Source organism: Gavia stellata, chromosome 24 (genome assembly GCF_030936135.1).
Source record: "Gavia stellata isolate bGavSte3 chromosome 24, bGavSte3.hap2, whole genome shotgun sequence".
NCBI classification, from domain to species: domain Eukaryota; kingdom Metazoa; phylum Chordata; class Aves; order Gaviiformes; family Gaviidae; genus Gavia; species Gavia stellata.
In genome coordinates this window covers 11,331,462-11,345,333 of record NC_082617.1, presented here as the reverse complement: position 1 = coordinate 11,345,333, position 13,872 = coordinate 11,331,462, and the positions used below count along the sequence as shown (strand labels likewise).

Here is a 13,872-nt window from a genome sequence, read left to right as displayed (position 1 = left end):
GTAAGATGCATGAAGCCAATTATCCCAGTAGCGCTGCATATGCCTAAGCAGGAAGGATTTTATAATTTTGCTACATGCCTCCAAGTCAAGTCAAAGCGCGGGCTGTACCCTGTGGGGCACAGTGCTGTTTGTTTGGACTGTTAGGAGCCAGGAAGCGGAGGAACGTGAAGAAGGCTATTAAAATAATTCCAGCCTCTTAGCCCTTCCCTTGACATTTTACTATGGCTTGAAAAATTTCTAGGAATTAATATAGTCTTTTACTGAGAGAGATGAGACACGACCTCCCTGTTCAATTACGAAGTTAATTTCAATATGGTGGATAAGGGGAAGCGTTTATGTATTTCTCTGAGAATGTTGAATACGTTTACCTCAGGTAGCCTCAGATACAAATCACAGATTCACATGCATGTGCAAAAGCCTGAACAAATATATATATCTCTATCTATATGTGTGTGTGTGTAGCAAAAACCAATTTAACCAGAGGAATAGTTGAGATTTTGCTGTTGCCTGGGGAGAAGCTGAAAGGCACCACATTGTTTTCAGTCCGTCTCTGCCCCTCTTGGGGTTATTAAATGGCTTTAGCCATGAGAAGCAGCATACTGCCGCGTGGGGCTCTACGACAAGTATTTCTGTATGCACGGGCCGGTGCAATCGATCTGCAACCTTCCCGATTTACCGGGAGCTCTACTTCCCTTAAGCAAAGAACGCTGACCGGGAAGGGCTTGAGCATTGCCGAGCCTCCGCTATCGCTGCCGGGGCTGCCGTGCTCGGGAGTGAAACCCCCGGTTCCACACCCCGTTTTAAACACACTCGCTCTAACTGCCCTGTCGTCAGCCATTAGCTGCAGCACCAGACTGCCTCCGAAGGGGAATAAATGCCACTCTTAACACAACGGAAACCCAAACCACCTTGTAAGGGAACTGTACATTGTTTTTACAAAGCAGAGTATTAGCCTTTCTTCCATATAAAGGATTATTCCTTTTGTTTCAATGCCTCCCAAAAAAACCCTCCAAAATCCCCTCTTTCCATTACGAGCATTTTCCTTTTAAAAATATTTGAATGCCAGTTTCTAAACTGCCTAATACCATGAGAAGAAGATGAGGAACATAACAGTTTCTGGGGAGAACCGGTAATTTCCTCCTGCATCTCTCCTTCAAAGCAGTTCTCTCTGATTTTACTCTAGCCTCCAAACACAGCCATTAACTAGAGATCAGTAATTAACTTTCTGGTTCAAGAAATCTTTTACAAAGGAACCCCATTAAAAGGCTGATTTGCATATTCCAGGACAACGTAGCCTTGCTGTAAATGCAGGTACTATATGAGGCCGGTCTCAATCCTGAGGCTGTCCTTGACTCTTTAAGCCACCTTCATTTGTTCCCTGGCTGCGGGGGGTGTGGGAACAGACCTACCCACCGCACGAGAAAGCAGACATCCTCACCTGCCGGGTGCTCCCGTTCCTGACTTTGCAAGACGTTTTCTTTTGCGTTTCAGTTATTGTTGACGGTGCCGAATGGTGTCCCTATCCAAACTCAGCAGCGTTTCCTCAATATTTTCATTATCATGAAAACCAGAGGCCCTTGCGCTGTACTTAACGTGCTGTTGGTGTCACCCTTCACTGTGCACCTGCTATTGCAAGCCTTCCTTCTTAGAAAGCTTCACTGGCTAATGCCATTTCAGTAAGGAGGCAGAAGAGAAGGCAAGCTCTCCAGCACTTATTCACAGAGATGTGAAAGCCCTTCGTGCGTTCGGGGTCTGCCGGTGCCCTAGTTCCGCAGGATGAGTCATTCCTCTTTCCAAAGGAAACGGAGTGACTTCTTCATCCTTTGTCATGCAGCACTCACCATATTCTCATCAAACTTAACCAAGTTCACCATGCCTAAAAATATTTGGCATATCAAGTTTGCTGGGAATAAACAAATGATAATTAGATTTAAAAAGAACTCACAAACTAAGTTTACTGTAAGAGTACAGACGTTCATAAGTTATTGATGCTCTCCTATTGCATCAAAATAAGCTTTACGAACATTTGAAAACCCATACAGCAGACTGCATTAGCACTAGATTAGGAATTAAATGCACTGCAGTACACTATTTGTCCACTTCCTCTTCTCTCTGTGGGTTATAAGCAAAAGTTTTTGATGGGATAGAAAAAAAAGTAGTTTAACGAGGAAGTAGCAGTAGTGCAAGTCGATGCTGTTATTAACGCATGGCTGTACCCCTTCCAAGGCTGAGGCTCATTTAACAATCAACCATATGCTCAGACTTTTGTAGCACCAAGAAAAAGCTTAAATAGAATGTTATCTTCTGGAATTATGAAAAAAACCTTACAAAATAATCACAAATGTTAGTAATTGAGAGTCCCTTAGCATTAAATGAATTCTAGGTGCACTGCAGAAAAGTGTCCCTAGGAACGATTGACTCGGGGCTTACACCAGAATACAGAGTTGCACAGACTACCCGTTTTCCACCAAATCAAGGCAGTCAGAAGGTATTTGTCCCACGAAGTGACAGTGTCCCTGCCCTCTCAGTGCTAGTGTAAAATCACAGCAGCCTTTGGCAGTTTCAGAGGAGATGGGACCAAGTTCATCTATTTAGATTTTTTAAAAAACCCAACACCCATATAAACCTACTTCCTAAATTCCTGACAAACTGTCAGAAATTATTTTTAAAAGATTACTGTAATGAAGTGACAGCAGTGACTGAAAGGTCACTACAACAAGAAAACAATCAGAAATGTTGTAGGAGAAATGTGGGTCCAATTAAGAAAAACCCATCTGCCAAATGCTTGATTTCTGGCTGATTCCAGAGAGGCCGCTACAGAGACAAACATTCAGCGCTCCATGATAAAAACTTTGTTAGCTGATGTAATAAATCAGGATGCAGGAGACATTGTTAGCAAAAAGCTACTTTAACGGAACGCTTTTTAGCTCTAAGCAGCAATCTGACCAGCCAACAAATTGAAAGGAGCACTCATTCCACAATCCTCCTTTAAATCTCACGTTTATATAAACTGATAGTACCAGATTAATGCACCTCTCATACAGAATACTACTTACACTTGGCCTGATTTTGCTTCTTTTATTCACAATCAATAATTTCATTACTGTTACTGTGACAGGACTCCTAGGAAAAAATCAGTATGCAAAAAAGAGTGGCAAAATTTGGTCAACTGCATCAATGTGAACTGCACAGTAATTTACTGAAGTTAGTGCAAACCCCTTATTCCACCTTCTTTCAAAGAAAAAGTCTCTTCTCAGTCAACGTAAAGTCCAACACCATGAGAAACAACCATGTTTTTTCTACAAACGTAAGCTCTGCTTGACTGTAATCAGTGTATTTTTCTAACACACCACTTTGAGCAATTCCTCTATAGAGAAAAAATGGTTGGCCAAGGTTTTACTAAACCAGAATTCTCTAAGTTTTCATAGTTGCTCCAAACATACACGCACACGCCATGGCAGAACTGCGAACTGCTGCCTGGCAGTGGACATGGGACCCTGGTAGATGGCACGTCAAGTCGACAGAGAACCCCCCCATTTCAGAGCTGCCAGCTCCTCCCCGGGACGCGGTAACCACGCTTTACGAGAGCAGCTCTGCAAGACTCCGCTGGCAACCTGGCTGTTCTCTTTGTGCCAATGCAAGGTATGAAACCCAGACTCTGCTGACACAGAATTAACACCGCGATTCTGAACTGATGCCAGTGAGACATTCTCTGACTTTTCCAATGTTTAATGTTTTTTCCTTGTTTTCCTTTGCTATAAAACTCACACTGTACAAATTTCTCACTATTGTAGGAGGTAATCATTTTCCATTTTAAATTTACATGATGTATTTAAATGCAAGCATTAATCAAACAGAGGATAAAAAGCATAGACACGTTTGTTTATCTTCTCTGCTCTACATACACGCCATGACCACCTAGTTAACTGTCTGTACATGTATGTGCACATTTCATATATTTATATGCATTCGCTGTACATAACAGGATAAACGACACGCAAGAAAAGGAAAAATAAAGCAACCAAGGGGCATGACACTGACCAATTTAGATACACAGAAGCCAAGTAACAATCATTTATGATCTCCTATAGCTCAATATTTCAACCTGGAGCGTTTTGACTGCATTTATTGCACTATTCGTTTTTGCTATGGCATCTCCCGCAAAAATTCTACAAAGCCCCAGAACAGAACACTGTTATAATGGTTACTTCCATGAGCAAAGGAGCGGTTCGCGAACAATCAGCTTGGATACAAGATGGAGTCAAGGATCAAATATTTAAGAGGCAAATATTCCAATACCAGATGCTTCTTTGAAACAGTTCTGGGATTTCAAGAAAGACAAGGAAGCACAGCAGAAAATGCATGAGAGTGATCTAAAAGACTCAAGCCCTTTCATATACAGAAGTGAGTGAATTGTGCATTTTAGCAGACGTGGATGGGAATGTTCAGGAAGATAAAATTCTCTTCCGTAACCAGAATCTCAATGCATGACTGAGACACCCAGCTGCTGCTTTTCTTTCACCTCTCCGAGAGCAACAGTACCTAAGGCCAGGATCTTCTGCAGAAGGAGACTTGCTGACATTATAGATCTGACACCACTATGAAAGCTAGGGGACTAAAAGCTTGCTGTCAAAAGCTACCTAGTGTCAGACAGGTTCCTCCGGATCAGGGCATGTCTATGTATCATAGATGAAGTGTGCTTATGAGTGATACCGGCCTAATGGAAGGCTTTCATATTCAGTTTCTAAATACTCACGTGAGCAAATCCTTGGGTTTTATTCAAGGCTGCCAAACGCTACCTCTCCTCTAACCCACCCTCTAAGCTCTACACTGAAAATGCACTGCAGCCATGCACTGAATCTCTTTAAAGAAAAGTTGCAGTAAATCTGGCTCGCTCTGGAAGGACGCTGCCCAGCAAGCTCCAGGGCTCTTGCACTGGGAGGGCAGGGAAATTACAAAGCTTAATTTGGGAAAATTACTTGGCTGCAGGGCTGGCCGAAACAGTTAATTCCCATGTCCTATACTGCCAGTTCACAGAAAGAAACAAAACTCATCTAGGTAGAAAAGAAAACATTGTCTAATTTGCCTGTTCTGTGAGTGAAGCAGCAGCACTGTAGGCAGATTCCCGGCCGCCCGGCTACACTCGCTTGTATGGAACACAGTGCCCTACTTCGAGCGTTTGTGAAAACTGCAGCACAGGAATCAAATCAACTCTGTCTTCCCAGAGAGTAACCCCTGAAACATTACTCTGCACTGACCAGCACAATCCTTTTACTTGCAGCATCCCGAAGGAAAAGGCTTAGGAGGCTGTAATAGGTCAGGTAAGGAAAAATCCAGATTGACAACTGTCATTTGCGGGCTTCAGAAATTCATGGCCCCTCCAACGAATAAGTACCACTAAAACAAAGTAAAAGTTGTCATTGCTTTTAAAAGTGAAGCATTTACTCAATGTATTCTAAAGTACCGTCTTGATATTTTAAAATGCCACTGCTACAAACCGGTTACATCAATGTACGTCCAATTTGGCATATTTTTCAGACATAGACTTTTCTTGGCACTTCAGTACTTCTGTGTCATTCCCCAAAATGATTCACGTACGGTTGAAAGATCTTCCTTTTGGAAGCAAACCACTAGTTTGTTTCTGTGGCTGGTAATGGAGTCTGTCTTACCCAAACATGACCTTGATCTGCATGTGAATTTACACATAAATTTACCTAGAATGTGTGTCTGTCTCATGCACACACTGACATAAATCTACACATACATAAATACATACAAATCCACTAAAGAGCTACTATACTTTCTAACTGAGCTGAAGAATAAAACCAAGGTCTCATTTCTCCCTTATTTTGCTTGCAATTTGCTCCAGTACTGGCCATCCCATGTCAAATGCTTCATCTGATCCATCTGCACATTCCCTGCAACACATCCCTCCTGGACTGAAAGATCCTGTCATGGCTCAGACAGAAAAAGCAGCTTCGGCCACATGCCGAGAATCCATCTCAGTATAATGACGGCAGTCAACGGCTATGCTGAAGACGTATGTGTGTGGAAGGGGGAGAGAGGGATTTGGGGAGATTATGGTTGTTATTGTTCTGTGTTATTGTTCATACAACGTGTAACCCAGGAACGTTCAATGTAGTCCAGTGTGTGAGCATCCCTCCCCTCCCTCCCTCGCCCGCATCAGTCGGCTTTGGCTGCTGCGTCTATGTGCTATTTATATGCTGGTGCATCAACTTAGGATTTATTGGGGAAAAGAAAGCAGAGCAGTCAGGCTTCTCCGTACACGTTATTTAACCTAAAAAGGGAGGGCTTGCACTGTATACTTGCCAACAAATTAAAATTACCCCTCTTGCAATTAAGCAAGTCTACTTCTGTCACAGATGTGGCCCTTGCTCTGAATAAGATAAGCAAGGTATGAACAAGACCTGGAAAAATCAATATCCTCATTCTCTCTCACACACCCTCCTCCTCACCCTCCGAGAAACGTCCCCTTACCTTTCATTGTCCACACTCCTGAAGCCAGGTAAAATGTGACGGAAGCTGCTGTTCCTATCGAGCTTCGGTTGGCTCTTTGTCCTTTTGATGGAGCCTTTAAGCCGACGGCTGAGGAACCCCTGTGGGGTGAGACAAGAATACTAAATTACAACAAAAAAGGGAGAAAGAGCGAGCGAGCCCTGAACCTGCTCTCTTGCACCGAGTGCAGCCAGGCAAATTGTTCTCTCCAGCTCCCTTCATGTGCGGCTGCCGGCAGCGTCGCTCCTCGCTGTCAGCCCGGCTCCCCAGCTCGCAGCCAACATCTGCTCCCAGCGCTCGCCGAGGCCAGGGCGCTGCGTCGGCGCGAGACTCCCCGAAGCCTCCGTTACCCTGGCAACCATCAGCTCACATAAAAATACTGTCTGAAAGACAAGACTAGCACATTGCAACTCCTGACGGGAGGAGAGGCTGCGGCGCGGGGCTCCGGCTGGCCCAGCCTGGCCAGCACAGGTTCACCACGCCACCCACACTCCAGCGACCAGGAGACAGGCAAGAACTTAATTACCCGATCGAAACCCCCCAGATTTTCAGCCATGGCTGGCAGAATGGGACTCAGGTGTTTTAGCTACATGTAAAAATATCCTATAAAGCATGCATAAACACCGCATATGGACTCGGCAGCTATATGCACTACCTTTACAGAAGCAAGAGACCCTTGCACTGAACGTACGGCGCCTTCCTCTCCGCTGAGCCTCCTCCCTCACGGAACATAAGTCACGGCTCCTGCCGTGCTCCACAGCAAAGCCAGCACTAAACGTTTTAATAGCAAAGCTTCTAATGTGTTATTTGCTTATTGTTAGGAGTTAATGTTCTACATAATCTGAACATTACATTTAATCTCTTGGCTAAATAAGGCAATAAAAGTGTAATACTACTGTGGTGTCCAGCATTTACAGCGTATGAGAATAGTCTTAGTGGGTCAAGCACATTAGCTGGAGAAAGTTGGCTAGCCTTTTAAAGAGAAATCAGGATTTTGGGGTGAAGCCTAAAGAAGCGTTCCTTTTACGCACCGTCACACCAAAGAAATAAATTAGCTAGATATAAACAACTCAGCAACTCCCTGCACAATCTGAGGTTCTGCACATGCTGCTTCCCTTCCCCATCCCCAGGAAAGGGGATAAGATATACACTGGATCAAGCACAGATTTTGACATGCATAAGGAAACAAATGTGAGAAGAACGGGTATCTTTGCACTGGGTGCTAGGCCAGCATCCCAGACATACCCACAGAGCACTCCTCCACTCCAGTCATGAGCCTCCGCAGTTTCTCCAGTCAACCTTAAGGAATGGATATAGGTCATGTAGCCTTTAGCAGCTCCCTTTTATAAATTAATATCCTTTATATGTCTTGCAGGAAGATAATCACAGCCTAACTTGTGTCTAGCCTGTCATTTGTTCATGCTATTGAAACACTCCTTCCCCACCTAGGATATTCATGGGTCACATTATGTCCTTCTCAGGTTGCAAAATTTCCTGGGGCAGTCTGCGCGACTCTTGTTATGGAAGTGACTTTGCTGTTTGTAAGTGCATCAAGAATTTGAAACATCTAGATAACCAAAGGTGTTTCACATTTTTTAAGTGCCACTTTACTTACAAACGAGGTATGTAACATGTATTCATGTGAACTGAATACTTCTCTGGGAGCCATTTGCATGATTGAAATAGGATGATGTACATAAGACAGGCCATCAGGTTATACACTTTGCCATCTTACACAAAGCCAACGCATAAGATAACAAAGGCCTTTTCAAAAGTGTTTTGTCCGTGAGAAGTGCTTTTAGAGAATTTTTTATAGTATAGAGAAACATGACTACGAAACAGCAAATTTGAGGATTTGCATTGTCTAGAACATTGCTAAGATACTTCCCTTGGCACTCAGTCATTAGCCAGCCTCATACTCCTGATATCAACATGGTATCAGCCTCTTACTCATGATAGCAACTCTTCACGCTCTTGTTCTTCTGGCTGGATCAGGCCTCTGGTTGCCTGCTATGGAGACTAGCCAATATTTGCTGTGAAGGAACAGATCAAAAATAAGCAACTGGCCAATCATGCAGTATTTCCCTAAACACCCCTGGTGAGCAGTTTTTGCCCAGAAACAAGAGATTGGACTTCCTGTATCGCTGCCAGCCTAGCCACAAACATGTCATCATATTATCAAGCCACTCCTTCAAATCCAGTAATAGCTTTGAACTCTGGACAGGGAAAGGAAAAAACCAAATACTTTCTGCAGCAAATGATCACAGCTTTCTTTCACTACCTTGTATTTCACATCTCGACAACTGTTAGATGATTCGTGCAGGATTTGGAAATGAGAATTTAGGGTTGCAGCAAGACATTACTTTCCTTCTGTTTCCCATTGTTTTTACATTCATTGCTACCAGAAGGAGATCACACTGTTTTCATTTCATTTCATTTTCATTTTTCATTGCTAGCTTCCTTGGGAGAATGGTATGTCAGAGATTTTAATGCTGATAAATTATGCTGCTATAGCAATACTTTGCACCTCCATAGTGCGTGCCAGAGATCAGAAAGTCTAATGTGTGAATTACTACCTTCTGTAATTTTTAGATGGGGTAAGGAAAAAAGAGAAAGGAGTTGGTCTCCACAAATACAAGACAGAGAGAATCCAACCTGGGGTGTGACCGTCATGCTTTCCTGGTGAGATCATAGGAACATCATCCATTTCTTCTTCATTTATGACTTTAAACAACATTTGATTCTGATCTCCAGACAAATGAGGCTAACCTTGCCCTATGAACATGGCCTACTCCTCTAGCCTTGCTGCATTCTTGTGAGTTCTAGTAATTAAAGTATTGCCCTTTATAATACATGTTCTTTGTATGCTTTTAAGTTTATATTGAGAGCTGTCTAGGGCAGAATTGTGTCTTCCTATGTGTGGGCAGCATTTACCACCAGCAAAAATATCTTAGAAAAAAGATTAAACTACTAACTTAGGAAGGTTTCATTCAGAAGAAGTTAATAGACTGTATGAAATGACAATAAATAAAAATCTGCAGAGCCCAAGAATCCCTTCAGAATTTGCCACCGCAGAAAACCATGAGATGCCACAACCTGTGGTGCTGGGGGTCTTTAGGCGAGCCCGAACGCAGCCCAGCACAGACACCCTGTCCACACAGGGCAGGGGCACTCTCGGAGCGGTTAGCCAGGTTGTAGCGCGGCTGCATTGCATGCAGTGCACAGCGTCGTGTCCTTTCACTGTGCTGCATTGCGAGGTGTAGACACGTTAGCTCATTCAGAACTAGTGCACAAATGAGAATAACGCTTCTGCTTCATTTAGTACAGATTTGTCTTTGTTTAGCCCAAATGACTTCTCAAGTTCTGCTGGAATACAATGAAGGAAAAGTTAGGCTCATGTTAACTCCTTTTTAGGCAGTGGACATAAAGTAAATCATGAAGTACCCTTTAAAATGTAAGCAGAGGTACTAACTATATAAATTCATCCCTTGCACAGCCTAACTTCTGAGCAAGAGGAGGTATTTTAGGGTCTTTAGAGTAGAAACAACCATTCTGGTCAAGACTACAGTACCATGCAAACCTGCACAGTTGTATGGAAATCTGCCATCCACTAAAGCCCACAGAGGAGTGTGGCACAGACCTCAACTAGCCTCGCAAGAAAAAGACATACAGAGCTCACACTGTGCAGTGATTTAACTTTTTTAAGTGGAAGGGCCTCGCTTTTCTTGTTTTGTTTCTGCAGTTTCTACTCTGACATCCTCAAGTCTGAAATACAATTGCTCTAATCAGAAGAGCTGACTGAAGTTATAAGATGACACAAAGAACGAAGGCAGAAAAAACCAAAACAAATCCTTTTGAGGAATGGCTTAATCACAACGACTGCTACTTAAGCTAAAACAGGACGGGCACAATTCAAACGAGGACAATTAAGTCTGCTGTGATTTAGGCTGGTTTTTCTTACATATTTGGACAAACCCAAAATCTGATGCCATCATCTTGCTGCAGATGGAGGAAGGTGGGAGTCTCATTTTAATCTTTCCTGCTTATCAATTTTGGCATTTCCAATTACTCTAGAACCTGGAAATAATCTTATATAGTATTATAATATTTGAATATTTTTAATATTATAATGCTGTTAAAGCATATGTGAAAACCCGTCAGAACCATATGCCTTTGAGATGCAGGAACGGCGTACTACCACACAGCTTCAGCCAACAATAAGAAAACTGGAAAGAAGAGAGAAAAAGGGAGGGGTGCCAAACTGAGTAGAATATTAAAGACATCAAAATCTTGAGCTCCTGTTTTATTAAACATAAAGTAATGATGCAAGTCTGGAACTGACTCCCACACCATTAATGTTCATTCACAGTGAACCCATAGGATAAAGTTTGAAAGGTAAGAAGTCAGCACCATGGAAACACAATACATATGAAATAAATAAAAAAATCAATAAATCAAGCTGGATGCATCAAGAGCAGCTTTCTTTGGAAGCGTCCTGGCAGCTCTCAGTATTTTCTATGCACAACGAGTAAGGAAAACAGGGAGAGGGGCTGGCCAAACACACGTGGGGCAAAGTGAAGAGCATGGCGAGGGTCTGAACCACGGCGACTGGGAGCACTGGTCTGACAGGAACACTGAAGAGGGGGACAGAAGTCCTGGTTTATGCTCTTACCCAAAGACCACACAGAATAAACACTATAAAGACATATCACAGGAACTAGTGAACAGATGGGGTTATTTTTATAGTTCTTCCATATCTTTTTGTTTCAGTTCAAGCAAATCTCAACTACAGAGGACGTGAGAGGACGTCAGGAATTTTTTCAGTATTCATAATAATGAAATTGCCATAAATAAGTACTTGCCGTGAGTATAAATGTGTAATGCAGTATTTCAGATCGAGTGTCCATTTTCTCTAGTATATCAAGGATAAGCTTATAGGTATAAAATTGGGAGTAAATATTTTCTAGCAGACCTGTCCTTATTCCGGGCTTTAGAATCTTAGTTTATTTTTTTATATTAAACTTCTTTAATTCTGGAATCAGCTTTTTTTTCTGCTCTTGCACAGCACCTATGCTGCTTTTCCATAGTACATGGAAATACCCTTTTACTGAGACTCCACTGAATGGATAATTAATATTTGTATTTGTGAACCAAGTAGAGCCTTGCCAATGCTAAGCATCCTATTATAGCCATAAACGTACCAAAAAAAAAAGTGAGTTTACCTGTTTTTACAATTACCAATGTTAGCTTTAGCTTTCAAAATAAAATAGAAACATTTTTCGGGCAGCATTTGATACCGTTTGTTACCAGGTAAAGACACCTGAGTGAGCATCTTTACTATTCTCTTTGTAGAACATGACTGCATTAAACTGCAGTAAGAAGTGCACAGACCAAAATAACCACTGAGGGTGAATTTAGGCATCAGATGTGTCTCTCAGAAGCCCAAGAACACAAGTAATCCACCGAGTGGTCTCCTGGCATTGATACAAGAAAGGAAGGGAATTTCATGTACAGCACTGACCTTTATGGATCACGTATTTTTTATTTGCTCAGTGTATAGAGGCATGTGCCTATAAGTATATGTATCCTTTCAAACACTTCATATATCATTTATTGCTGTCAGCTCTTTTGATACGAACTTGTAAGTTGCAAGTTGTTTTCCTATCATCCGGTTCTCCTCCTGTCAGATGTGATAAAGGGCTCTATTCACGAGGTGACCAAACAGAGAGCCCCTATGGAGTCCCCTTCCCCAAAGAGTGCATTTCTAGCATATGCAATGCTTGCATAGGATCCGTTTTGAACTTGGGCATACGGTAGGCATGAGACTGTCAGTCAGAGTGTCATCTGAAGTTGAAGACATCCCCAAACTTTTAAGAGTCCTTGCTGAGTTAACTTGAGAAGTTATATTCTTGCAAGCCTATCAACCAAGAAACCCAAATTCTGTTTACACGACAAAAACGCGCTTGCTCCTATTGGTAAGACTTGCCTTACATGCAAGCCCAGGGAAAGGGCAAAGGAGAGCAGTAGCCTACAAAAGTCCGCAGAGCACAAGAGATGTGAACTTAAAAGGAAGACCAAAACAGTTTATCATCTCTGGACCTAGAAATGCACACGTAGATTAACATGTATTACTCCTTCTGTTTAGAGAAAGCTGAACGCATGACTTTGTTCAAGTGGGCAAAAAAGTCCCTCAGTTTCTCTTTCTCAATTTTATTTCATAAATCTCAGGACCCTTCCCAGTCATCCTGTGAGCCCTAAAGAAACACGCAGATGAGGTGAAGGTACTCTCACGTCTGAGAGTAAGAGCAAGTAATATCTATTCATGAACCACCAGCTTGCTCTGACTGATGCTACCTTAAAACATTATTCTAGAGGGATAAAGAAAGGCCCTCTGAGACACAAGTGTCTTGGAATTAGGATAAAACCCAAAAGAATGGAAAAATAGCTACAAAAGCATTGTGTGTCCAGTGATGGATGACAATAAAAACTCAAATCCTAGTGCTCCACACGCTGTGGTCAGACTTGTGCTCTGGCATCCAGAGTTAGAGAATAAATACGGAGATACAGTACTTATGCGCACGAGAGGGTATGTCTGTGAGCCAGGCCATAAAGCAGTCCCGGAATGTGAGAAACAGCTCATGTTGGTAAGTGCTGCTTAGCAACACTGCCCTTCTATGGCAAAAGATTAATCAAATTTGCAGTCTCATTGGAAACACTCAGTTCAGTCCATTTGAAAAATCAGATGAAGATGCACTGAAGTCCCACAGGTCACCAAAGGGACGGTGTGGGTCTCTCTAGGTCATGAAAACTGGAATTACGTCAAATGAGAGGCACTGAGGGTTAATTATGAATATGGCAAATCTAATACATGCAAGTATCAGCAAATCACAGACAGAAGAAGCAATAGCTTCAACACATAACATCTCACCCTTTTTCCACTTCTGGCCAATAAAGGATTGCTGCCTGTGCTCTATTTTTGTAAAGATTTTACCTATTTTGTTGAAAATGTCTCGGTCATAGGGTCTTCTCCCACTGTGCTGGAGGAAGAATTACAGAGACTGGCAGCTCTCAGTGCTGCGTATCTCTCAGGACATTTTTCCTGATATTCAGCTAAATGCTTCTTGGCAGAATTTCACTCTGTTCCTTTTCTGCTCTTTCCTACCAGGGAAAGACTCCTCTCCCAGCCTCTGAAGTAGTCACCCTCAGCCAGCACACAGCCTTAGTCCCTGACCAAGAGAACTACCAAAAAACTTCAGGCAAGCCAAGGCCCTACAGTAAAGTAACAAAAAACTCGGGAAGTCTCTGTCTGCCCTCTCCAACTAGCGCTGATGACTTGCATGTAACATGCACGTGGAA

General features: G+C 42.6%; 1 protein-coding gene across 1 annotated transcript in view; it reads right to left on the bottom strand.

Moving 5' to 3' along the window:
- The window catches only part of DAB2IP (DAB2 interacting protein), a 141,246-nt gene that overhangs the window by 111,227 nt on the left and 16,147 nt on the right, over positions 1-13,872 (bottom strand). The window contains exon 2 of the mRNA XM_059828636.1: positions 6,499-6,617. Coding sequence (XP_059684619.1) covers positions 6,499-6,617 — 119 coding nt within the window. The remainder of the gene's footprint in view (positions 1-6,498; positions 6,618-13,872) is intronic.